General features: G+C 33.9%; 1 protein-coding gene across 1 annotated transcript in view; it reads right to left on the bottom strand.

The window, feature by feature from the left end:
* Nucleotides 1-12,817, bottom strand: part of Vwc2l (von Willebrand factor C domain containing 2 like) — a 44,264-nt gene extending 31,447 nt beyond the window's left edge. Inside the window, exon 1 of the mRNA XM_090355217.1 lies at nt 12,354-12,817. Within this exon, the coding sequence (XP_090211343.1) occupies nt 12,354-12,743 (390 nt within the window). The 5' untranslated portion in view covers nt 12,744-12,817. The remainder of the gene's footprint in view (nt 1-12,353) is intronic.
* Nucleotides 12,818-12,833: the final 16 nt, after the last annotated feature.

Below are 12,833 nucleotides of genomic sequence, written 5' to 3'. Positions count from 1 at the left end.
TAACTTATTTCATTCTATGAACATGGATTGAGATACTTTGTAGGCACACAAAAGTATATTTTAATTAAAGCAATGACAGTGATTTCTAGAGAAACCTCTCTAGTGTAAATTTTGGAAAAGTTTGCAAACAAATCAGTGACAAACTTTTAAACTATACATAGACTCTCTTAGTGCTCACTCCTAGTGGAATTTGGTTGCATGATAATTAAGTATAAACACATTTGGAAACTAAGTTCTTACTCTTATCTCACAATAGACTACTTGAGTCTAGATTTTTTCACCTGTAATTTAACAAGTAATAGTGGCAATATAACATTAATTATCCTACACCTTTAAATGTTCCAAGACTAAAAGGGAATGATTCAGTGTGTGAAGGAGTTTGTAAACTATGTGGCTTTTGTTTCATGACTATCCTCATTATGGCTTTCAAAATAATTGGCACTTCTTATCCTATCCTATGTCCATTTGGAAAGGCTATATTATTCTCTAGGGAATATATTACTTATAAATTCTTTTACTAAATTATGGTATAATTACTGACATTAGGAATCACTTGAAATATTTGAACTTGTGAAATATCTGCCTTTTAGATTTTCAGAAGCCATCTAAATCTCCAAAGTGTTTACACTCAAACTGTAGTTTCACAGAAAATAACTTCCCACAATATTTTTAGAGTTAGATTCTTATTTATAGGGATGAAACTTGAATCTTTAATCAGAATCTTTATGTTTCACAGGGTAACTTTAGCTCACAGTTTTTGGAGTCTTGATTTTAGTATTTTTTAGTTTCCAAGTGAATGTTCCAGAGTCTCATTAACAAAGAGAAACTTCTCTGTGATTGTCCCTTTTCTCCTTAATGAAGCTTTCTCAATCTCAGCAGTCAAAGGTTTGCTATTTTAGCAGAATTTTAGTTTTAATGTTGGGAGAAATTAAAGTTAGACTGAACAATTTAAATTTTTCCATGTCATATTTCGCAAAGAGCAATAAAACTAGTAGGCAATCAAAATAAATGGGGTCACAGTGCTGTAGAATTCCTCTTCCTATAAATGAAACGACTTCATTCAATAAGTGCCAGAAGTTTTTACAGTGACTGTAGTAGAAGCCTTTGCACTTGAGATATGGCAGAAAATATTCTCAATCTATATATACTCTTTAAAAATATTTGCATGTTATGCATTCATAAGAATAAAAACTATTTTATATATTTTTAATTGAATATTTTACTGTTATAGAATTAAAAAAACAACCCATAAGTTTGCAAAATATTTACCCTGGTTAATCCTCGCTGTATTCAGAAAGTAGCTTATCTGTTTGTTTGTTTTACATGGATGAGAATATGCCCCATACATATTGGAACTTCTTTTGGCAATGTGATTAAAATTGAATGAGCTAATGTCTCTAAAACGTTGGGGAGGAAAATGGGTTTTCATATCAGTTATCACTATATTACATTTCTGCAAGAAAAGAAGATATGGGACTACAGATGAAAGAGACACAACTGAACATCTATTAAACAATATAGACAATGTATTTCTGCTTAATTGGAAATCAAGTTCATGCCTAATGTCTACAGTGAACTCATCAAAGGTGATAAGGTGTCATAGAGGCATTCCTGGAGTTAGAACCAGATATGCCTTGATTTGTCAAGCTGGATAAGCTTTGTGCAAGTGTAAATTAATCTGATGATATATCTTTTCATTTATAAAACAGGGATAAAGTGATGAGTATTAAATAATTCAATTGATAAGTATATTTGAAAAATATTTCATAAGAGTGTGTACTAGCAGTTGCCTTTGTCTCAGCTGGACATCTTGTTTTATGTCTTCCTCTACAAGCCCCTTTCAGTGGCTCCAGAATGGTTATGCAGTCCAGGCTTTCACTTAAGCTCCTTGCATTCAGAGCACTGGATGTAGAATGAGAGGTAAGAGTGGGGAAGAAACATGAGGCTAGCTCTGTGCCCTTGGATAAAAACTCATGTTTTTCTGGCTAAGCCTTTTCTTTACATTTGACAAAATATATGGGATGTCTTAAACTCCCCAACTTCTGAGCTAATTTCCCAGAGCTCTTAAAAAGAATTCCTCTTTCCTGCACAGGATTTTCTAGAATTAACATCACAGTCCACCTGCTATCACGGGGCATTCATATTCTGTGCATTAGACTAGGAGGGTCAGCTCAATTTCTTCTGTTTTAGTACATACAACAAAACCTACCACTGCTCCACATGGGAGAGACAGTTATTTAGTGAATCAAGCTATGAATTGTGAAAGCTAATGTTTAATAATGCAATAATGAACTGAAGAGTTAGAGTAGAAAATTTCACTTATAAATGAATGTCACACTAAATATGTTTATCATATTACATTAAAGTAAATGCATCTTTTAAGTATTTTATCAATCACATGAGAGCACTGAGACATAATAAACACACAGTTTACAATATATTTAATATTTTCAGTAAGTGTAAAGTTGTTATTAAGCAATGTAAAGAAGAAAGCTATTGGGGGTGGAAAGTAGTCTGGAAATCACGTATGACTTAGCATGTCTCTTGTAGAATAAGCAGAACTCATTTAAAATGAGGAAACATGTATTTCATTTTCAATATACATGCTTAAAAGTAGAACTCTGACACCACTCCCACGCAAAACAGGATTTATGTCTAGCAAGGACCCTCAAGAATTTATGATCTTCAACAATACAGGTTAAAAAGATTTGATTTAGCACATCTCTGGAGGTAATAGAAAGAGCAGAATAACTTAAGTATAGATTTTTTTTGTAAACGACCAGAAAATAAATGTTTTTGTGGGTCATATAGCTTTTGGACTATCCTAAAAGTCACCCAAGAGAATACATACTTAATATGTAAGGATCTCTTTCAACATGACTTTTATTAACGTATCAGACTATAAACTGATTTGACTTGTGAACTGTACTATGTCAATCCTTATCTCCAACTTTTGGTTATATACAAATAATATTGTTGCTAATATAATTATTCTAAAAAGGTACAATTTCAACCAATTTATCTTAATGAATATCCATTAGTAAGCACAGGTACAATTCTGGAATTTTTAAAAATATCTATACAATAAAAGATAAGCAGAAATAAGTGCATGTATCTTCACTGATGGTTTTAAGAGTCAACAGAATTAGACTAGATGGAATTATTAGCAAGATATTACTTAAATTCTGTTTCACCAAACTTGTCTGAGAATGAAGATATTTATTGGTGTTTGAGAAAATGTGTTCTACTGTTATAAAGTCCTAAGCACGAAGCCCTGGATTTGATTCCTCAGTACCACATACACGGAAAAAGCGAGAAATGGTGCTGTGATTCAAGTGGTAGAGAATTAGCCTCAAGCAAAATAAGCTCAAGGACAGTGCCCAGGCAAAAAAAAAACCCCACTGTTTAGCTCTTGCCTAGCATCAGACTTATTCTGCTTTATACTACACATCTCCAAAGTGTTTCAGTATGTACCTCTTCTCAATGTAACCATAAAAAACAAGGGACATTTTTATTAGAACCTCTCAATGTGACAATGCTCTTTAAAATCAACAGTGGAGGAATCCTACATTATAACTCTCATACTCAACTCATCAACATGACCATTACTCCTGAAATGTAAGCAATTTAAACCAGAATGAAAATGTAAGAGGTCAAGAAATGGGAATTTTTGAAATATGTTTTTAGTAGAAACATTATCTATGAATTCTGCTTGCTCCATCATTAGGAAACCTTCATTCCAGGCAATAGGAATGAATTTCTTGAGCAATACGTAACAAACTGGAAAGTGTTCATAAAAATCCAAAAGACAAGCTTGGACACCATGGCTCATGCTGCTCAGGAGGCTGCGATCTGAGGATCAAGTTCAAAGCCAGTCCAGGCACAAAAGGACTTGAGACGCTTATCTCCAATTAATTTATAGAAAACGGGAACTGGGGCTTGGCTCAAGGGTAGGGTGGTAACCTTGAGCTGAAGAGCTCAGGGACAACCTGCAGTGGAGTTCAAGCCCCATGACCCACAAAAAAAAAAAAATCCAAAAGACAGGACCAAGAACAGTTAACTTAGTTTTTTTATTACTTCCTAGCATAGTCTTGGTAAAAAAAATAATAACTATAATCTAATGTGATATTTTTATTTGATTTTGGCCTACATTGCTGGATTAAATGACAGCATCTTCCTTTTTTAGACAATGGATTCACTTTTTATCAGAGCCTTTACAAACTTACGCTTGTTACACAAGTTGTATTCAATCTGAATCAAAGATTGATTTTCAGATATGGCAATATCTTATTGTTCTTATCTACTTGTAACTCAGTTGCCATGGCGATAGCTTCTGATATCACATTTCTGTAGATAATGGGCTGAAATAAATCTTTACATCCAACATATTTATTGGAAAAGAAGATGCAAATCAGCTTGAATTTTCTTATTAATTCCGAAAGTTGTAAAATGTAACAAAAAGTCTACAGGGAAGTGATATATTAATATTGCTCTTGCAAATAATGAGCTGTATCATTATGGAGTTATCACCAGGTTTCTGTTAGTTTTTTTTAAATCATGTAAAAAGTAAGGAAGTTGTCTGAATAATCCCAAGATATCTTTTACAGATCTATATTTCTGTGGTCAGCTCTTAAAAGTGGGAAGGACTAAGACTACATAAATATGTACGTGAATGTTTATATTAGTATATATGTGAATATGGTATATTTGCATTGAGTTTATAAAAGGTAAGGCACATATGTATACAAAACAAATTTAAAAAGTAACCTAGGAATACAATCCCAAACCAAAACGTAACAATTTTAGCAAGAAGAAACAATTTACTGTTGTTTAACACTATTAAAACTTATATCATAGACAATTCAAAGCAAGCAATGTTTTTGAATTTATTTTCGTGCCAGTGTTGGGGCTTGAATTCAGAGTCTGGGCATTGTTTCTTAGCTTTTTCACTCAGAGCTAGTGCTTTACCACTTGAGGCACAGCTCTACTTCCAGCTGGTTTATTGAGGATAAGAATCTCAAGGACTTCTCTGCCTGGGCTGGCTTTGAACTGTATTCAGAAGTAGCTAGGATTAGAGGCATGAACCTCTGTAGTCTGACTTTAAAAATTCAGTAGTTATAACTATGTTGTTGATAAATTCAACTATCATCTCCAGATTCCTGATATTGTTAGTTCTTTATAAGATATATTTGGTGACATTATTTCAATCTCTAGATGGAAATATTAAATGTATATTCAGTTTTGTTCATGGCTTATGTGGCATAATATGGCGAAACATTGAAAGCTATAAACTGTACTCGTGTATGCCTTATATCATGTTAGAATAATGTCATCAGAGAACTTGCAAGAGAAACACTTCTCCTTTTTCCTTTAGAATTTTATTCATTCTTTCCAAGATGTCATTAAAACCTTACTAAGATAACTTCATTGTGGTGAGTAATACAGCAGAGGAGAGGCAGGAAAATCAACAATGGAGGTTTGTTAGACTAAGATCAGTGATGTTAATCAGTAAAGATGATGAAGTCCAAACAAAGTAGAGATTCTAAAATAAGCTAGGCCTCAATTAACAGTAGCCATTGTTTGAAACACCAAGTACCATTGATTACTTTACATCCCATCTTAGCTCCTTGTTTCAATTCTTTCTTGTTGGCTGGATAAAGTACAAATAGAATGCCCAGACAGGCTTTTCTTGTGCTGTCCTTCATAAGCCAGAGTGCTTGTAGAAAAATAAACTGTATAAAAAAAAACAAAACAAAGCAAAAAACACTGACAGTATCATAAACTAAGAAGGATTGGAATCTGAGGATTCATCTGCTCTTATAGTAATGGTTTCTGAGGATAAGAAGACACTTGCACCCTGCTTGCTTTTAGCTCCCCCCCCACACATGTATGCATACTACCCTCATTCTGCCCACATCAGCTGTGTACATGGAGGAGTTGAATACTAGATTTATATAAACTATGATAATCTATAATATTAGCACTAAGTGTGTTGCTCTGACTTGTAAAACAAGATAAACAGAGAAAAATATTTGCTGATATTACCATATTTTGATGAGTCAAACAACCGATTTTTTAAAAAATATATTCCAACTGTGTACAGTTGGAATGTATTTGGAAGGAAAATTACCAAGTCACTCTCCTCTCAATTTCACCACGTGCACAATTGAAGCCTCAGGAAGAAACTAGCAACGGTGATTGTAAAGTGCTGAGGACTGATCTCAAGACTGCAGTAGTCACTACCAGTGACAAGTTCCACAAATCTCCTAGTGGCTGCAAATCAAACACCATCCCCCATCATGTGCACAGGGCATGGAAGCCCTGTCACAAATCTCCGCAGTCATACTTATCATACAAGTATCACCGCTAGTAGTAGCAGCTTCCAAGGAGAAGGGCAGCAATAAATACTGGGTATGAGGGGTGAGTATGAAAAACTGTTCCTGTTCCCATGTACTAAATGGCTAGCTAACTATCAATTCTCATAAATGGTAGTGCAGAAGATGAATCCCATGTTCATATAATTCTGCTCCCTTGTTTTAGAAAGTGTAAAATATAAAAAGAACTACTCTCAATGATAAATAAAGCTTTTGCGAAAAGATCATACTTTCTAAAGTTTGATCTATTTCTTAGTGTTAGTGTTCTTTTGTAAAATTAAAAAAAATACGCCAAGCAAATATAATTTACTAAGAAAGGGTGTGGTGAAGTTTATTGAGTTTTAATAAAATGAATGTCCAGGCTCTGAAGATTCTACATGTAGAGGCTGAACCTCAGGTAAGCAGCAACCATGACTTGTCATTTTGCTTCACATGCAAAGAGAAGCTGTTTCCTAATTCTCAGGTAATTTTCATCATTTTTCAGTGAAAACCATTCTCAGCCTCTCTACAAAATATTCAATTATCTATGTGACATAAAATTATGACACTTTCCAGGACTTTCCTTAGATAGTGGTTTTAAATTGCCCGGTGACAGTCTGCCCTTTAATTGAGAATATGCAAATCTCTTGCATAAAATTCTTTAAAAAAACACCCACATACTCTGGATCTACCCTTCTCTGTTATTAAAATAAGTATAAATCTCAAGCTTCTGGAAATGTTGTCTATCTCTCCCTGTGTAGATCTTATGTAGTTTCTGTACCTTATCATATAGGAGCTGGTAAGGATAGATGAATTTTGTCTGTAAGCTGCTCGCCATTCTACATTTCATTGAGATTATCGTCCAGCCTCCATATTCCTTTGTCCTCAGATCCACCAACATATCACCCTCTGTTCTTTCTTCTTTGCCCACATTGAAAAACAGACACCAACTAAATCTCTCAAACATGGATTCAAAAGGCAAACATTATTTATAATTGAATGTTATAATATTAGAAATTAATAATGAAGGTGCAAGTTAAGGACAGGAATTGGAGATTCTGCCTCCTTGTGAACATACCCATGAAAGAACGAGTCCATTCCAAACCTAAAGTGTAACAAATGTCTTTAATGGATGTCATGATTTGACAAAACACTCCTGAGTGTTCAATATATTTTGTCTTTTATTTGTTCCTCATGATTAAAATTTTAAATTGAAAATTCAGAAAAATAATGCTAAGCAGTGTGCCACAGTGTGAAATCATGTTTATTTTCTTCTGAGTAACACTACACACATACGAGAAATTATTTACTGTGATCCTTTAAATCTAAAAATAAATAACCTTATCAACTGTCTTTGGCTATTAGTGGGAAAAACACAAAGGTCAGTGTCAGCAGGAAAGGGTAGATTTTTGGACTAACTCAAATCTTGAACTAGGTTCATTGGGTATTGACTGCAGAAAATCACTTCAAAATAAAACAAGCTATGCGAAGACTGAAATAAAATCTCTTTCAGCTATGTGTATTATAACCTTCAGCGAATGACCTAAAACTAAATCAGTGAAACTTTTTAAGTATAAAGAAATACGTAAAAATGCTAAATATAGAAGAGTCAGAGTTACAAAAATGCTGAGCAAAATACAAAATCATTTCCCCTTTGGAAAACTCAGTATACAACAGTGAAGCATGGAGCCAAAGTAGATAGAACCTACATCTATAATCAACTTCTTTTTGTAGGAAGTGCTATTATAATTTATTATTTATCCTTAGTAGCATAAAATGTAGGTTTCTGTGCCCTATTTTCCTAGATCTGCATACAAAAAGTTGGATAAGAAAATCTGCATACAAAAAGTTGGATAAGAAAATCTGCTGTACAGTGACCTTTATCTTAATACAAAATTACCAGAACACTGGAGAATTTAATCCCTGGAAGAGTAGAGAGGAATCTGTTATCAAAGCTTGTATCAGTAGGTAGAAAATGTCCCCACAACCACTACAAAAACATTATTTTTTCTGTCAGGAAACATGTGGATCAATTTACATTTGAATTTGTTGATCAGAAAAAGTTGAAGTGTGACATATGTTTGCAACTATGTGGCATGGGATGTCACAACTTATACACTGGATCATAATTGCATACTGGGATGAAGACAGTATGCAGTGCCAGCTTGGTCTAGGAAGGGGTGGGGAAAGAGAAGCAGATTAGAAATGTAGACTTTATCATTCTGTTATATGGGGCCTATGATACTGAGGGTGATGGAATAGAAGAGAAACAAAAACACAATAGACAAACCAAAGCAGCAGCAGCAGCAGCAGCAGCAACAGCAGCAGCAGCAACAACAACAACAACAACAACAACAAATGCAATTAAAAATGGTTGCCTCTAACCACTAAAGGTCCACTCTGGTAGAAGAAATTGTTGGCTAACTATGTTTGTACCACAGTATCTTCTGTTTCTATACTATCAATACTCTGTTACTTTATTTAATTTATGATTGGATACACAATAATTTTGTCTAAAAATCCTAATGACGTCTTTCTGGATGACAATCACCATTTTGTTCCTATCATTTTACAGAAGTAAAAATATTGAACCAAATATTAAATATTCTGGTTCAGAAATCTTATCTTTCCCATCCACTCTACACTAAAATATATACAAATATTCCTCACTCTCAACGGGGTGGCATTTTAGTCAGATTTAGCCTCTTAGAGATTGTGCTCTAGAGACTTCCTCTTTGGGCTTTTAATCTCCCCAGGCCCATTTCAATTTCGTCTTGGAAAATAGGCTCAACTCTTGGCCATCTTGAATATTGTGGCCAAGTCTCATGGAAATCATATAAGGATAAAGCTAAACCTTCCACTGCCTTTTCCTTCTCCCCATTAATTGTATCTTCCTTCTAAACAGGAAGGGTCAGTGCATCTACAGTAGCTTGTTTACTGATGGTTTAACAAATACGTACTGGATGAGTATATTTTATGAAAAAGATATTTCATTTCTAAACCTCCTTAATAATATATTATGATTATGATTGTAGTATGGGAGGTCTATTTATCACTTAAAATTGGTTATATGTTCATTTCAAGCTGAGTTGGAAAAGAGCTAAGAAGACAGATTATGGGTAATATTTATTTAGAATTAGACAGAAAAAATAGACAAGTAAAATGTTTTAAAAGATATTAAAGTTTCCTTGAAAGCTTTTAAAATTGAGCTCACAATATAAAATATAGACAAAATGCTGGCCTCGGTGGCTCACTCCTGTAGATACTCAGGAGGTATATATTCAGGAGGCTGAGATCTGAAGATTGTGGTTCAAAGCCAGGTCAGGTAGGAAAGTCAGGGAGACCCATATCTTTAGTTAATCATCAGAAAACTAAAAGTGGAGCTGTGTCTCAAAGTGGTAGAGTCCTAGACCTGAGCAAAAGAGCTCAGGGATAATACCCAGGTACTGATGACTAACAATAACAATAAAATATATGTATCTGTACATGTATATATCTCTCTCTGTGTATTTGTATATGAAAAGCTCTATAAAAATTAGAGTATAGCAATAATCCCAGGCATTAGAATTCACAGGAGAAAAATTTACTCAATACCAGAAATATTCTGGTTATTACAATCCTGGAAATTTCATGTAAATTATATTTCATTAGATATTTACCCAAGGGAACCAGTTATCACCATCATATTTCTTAATCATTAACCATTATGACACAAAATTTTATATCTACGGACAAACTTGATATTTGAATCTAGGTGTGTCTGACTTAAAAGTCAAGGTATTCTTAGATATAGGGTAGATTTAATAGTAATGGAACATTTAGAAATAAATAATTTGATAGTTTTGAACAAATTAATTAAACCATATTAGTCTTAGTTTCTTATTTTTATAATCTTATCCTAGATTATTGCTAAAGCATTTTATATCTATTGGAAAAGTGATATTGTCAATGTATATGTATAGATTAATGCATATATATGAGGAAGTAGAAATACATACTACATATATGTATTATATATGTGTGTGCTATAGAAGGTAGATTATACTAAGGATGTAGAAGAAATTCAGGAATTATCAAGTTTTTGTTTACATATTTGTGCTATTTGATACAATACCTGTGTTATACTACCATTATATTGAAAAAAGCTGAATAAATGTACTTAATGAACTGTAGCATATTTAGTGATGGGTTTATTAAAAGTTTTATAATCAGACAATATTTTTCCTTCTTCATTATATCTTGATTTGCAAACTACAAATTTTACAAACTTTATATAATATAATTTCTGTGCTTAGACTAGGTGCTGCTCCTATAATAACCCTACTATATTCTACTGTATATAAGTGCAATCCATATGCATATTGTAAATATGTCTCTCTCTATATATATACATGTACATAGTAGAAAGGAGTCACATGAATTCTAGGCATGTTTCTACAAGTCTAGTATTTTCCAGAACTTGAAATACATTTAATTTCCATATATATGAAATATTTTGGAGATAATTAAATACATTAATAAATGTATAATGGTGCTCTCTTCACTATTGTCAATAATAAATTATTTCATTAGGCCTGCTAGATTTTATTTCTCAATGTTGTCTAACTATTTTTTGTTGTTGGTGGTGATCATGGAACTTGAACTCTGGGCCTGACCATTGTCCCTAAGCTCTTTAGCTCAAGTCTACCACCCTAACCCTTGAGCCACAGTGTCACTTCTGGTTTTCTGGTGATTAATTGGAGATAAGAGTCTCACAGGCTTTGTAGTACCTGGACTGGCTTTGAACTGCGATCCTCAGATCTTAGCCTCCTGAGCAGCTAGGATTTACAGGCGTGAGCTAACAAAATTTTTTTAAGTTGTGTGAAAGAAAATTCTAGAATAATACAACTAAGAATGTTGATGCAATAATTATGAGTAAAATTTCCCTTATATTGAAGGGAATATTGTTAAAATGCTTAGGTATTCCTAGGTAAATTAGAACTCATTGGAACTGATGACCTCAAGTAGAATCAATATAATATTCAGATAATAGTCTTTATTAATTAAGTTTTATTTTTATCTATTGAATTCTAGTATTGTCTGTCTTTTGTGGAGAAAGAAGTTGAATTAAAGCTAGGAACTGAACATCCTTTTTTTAAACAGACAATTCATTGGAAATTATCCTTATTTTCATTCATTTAGTTTTTCTGATAGTCTTCTCACAGAAGTTGGGTAGGCGAAATGAGATCCTTTTGTATCAGGAAATAAATATATCATTCATCTCAGGGAACAAACTTCACACTTAAGGAGGGATGTGTGCATGGGGAAGTAGCTCAGTGGCAAAGTTCTTGCTTAGCCAGTATAATGCCCTGCATTCAATTCCCAGTTAACCCCTCCCCCACTCAAGAAAAACAGTTAAAATCAAAGAGAAATATATTTAATTCTTTAGGTGAGACTTATCTGGAATTCCTCATGTGGCCCAGTTCGAGTGGCTGTCCTGATGTATTATTAATTCATGCCTTTAGGACTCATATTTGACAAGTCAATTAAAAGTAGTTATTAAGTTATTGGAGAAAGGAGAATCCAGGCAGAGGTCAAAATGAACTACAAGTTATTCAAACACAAGAAAACAGCATTAAAGAAAAGCCAGTAAACACCCTGCAGATATCAAAAATTATTTTTACACACTATTAAAAGAGGAAGTTCTCCACAAAGCCCTGTAAACTGTCTGATCATGGAGAGACTCTGCTCTACAACAACACCCAGGGCATCTTCTGACTATGAAGATCACAGGTCAGAAGTATGACCTTGCAGACCTTTCACTACCATGTGATAAGCCTCAGAAAACTAATAAAACTTGAAGACTAATTGAAAACATATACTTACAATCCTTCCCTCAGAAAACATTAAGCCTGTGACAAAGACTATACATATATGTATATCCAATATTATAAATGCAGCAATCTATTAAGAGGTGATGTGAAAATTTAGAATTCAGTAAGTACAGAGGGTAATTCATACCTTAAATTCCTCCAGGATTTTGTAATTTTTTCCGTGGTATTCGCAAAAGTTCTTTACTTCTTTGCACTCTGGACAGCATCCATTGTGTTCCACTTTGGTACACTTTGGGTGAATTTTAGGGCATTCTGGCTGGTCGCAAACAGGTCCATCTAGAGCACAGACACATGGACAGTTGGAATGCCCTGGGAAAAACCGTTCTCCCAACTTGTATACAAAGCCGCTGTCATCCACACACCCTTTCCCTCGATAGTCATCAAAGATCAGATTGTCATTACTGGAGATCTGGTCACCTTCGTCAGCAGGATAGTCTTCATGACTGATGGCCGCAGAGGTGACCAATGCAGGGATGACCAATAGAAGTATGCAAGCTTCATGAATATGAAGAGCCATCCCCCTCCTCAATGACTTCTGGATGTACTCCTAATATTACATATACTCAGCTCCTTCCATGGGAATACAAGAGGGGTAGGCTGAAAATAA

This window comes from Megascapheus bottae, chromosome 21 (assembly GCF_031878675.1).
Source record: "Megascapheus bottae isolate mThoBot1 chromosome 21, mThoBot2.hap1, whole genome shotgun sequence".
In the NCBI taxonomy this organism is placed as follows: Eukaryota; Metazoa; Chordata; class Mammalia; order Rodentia; family Geomyidae; genus Megascapheus; species Megascapheus bottae.
Note: the sequence above shows the minus strand (reverse complement) of the source record. Positions and strands in the feature narration are given on the sequence as shown.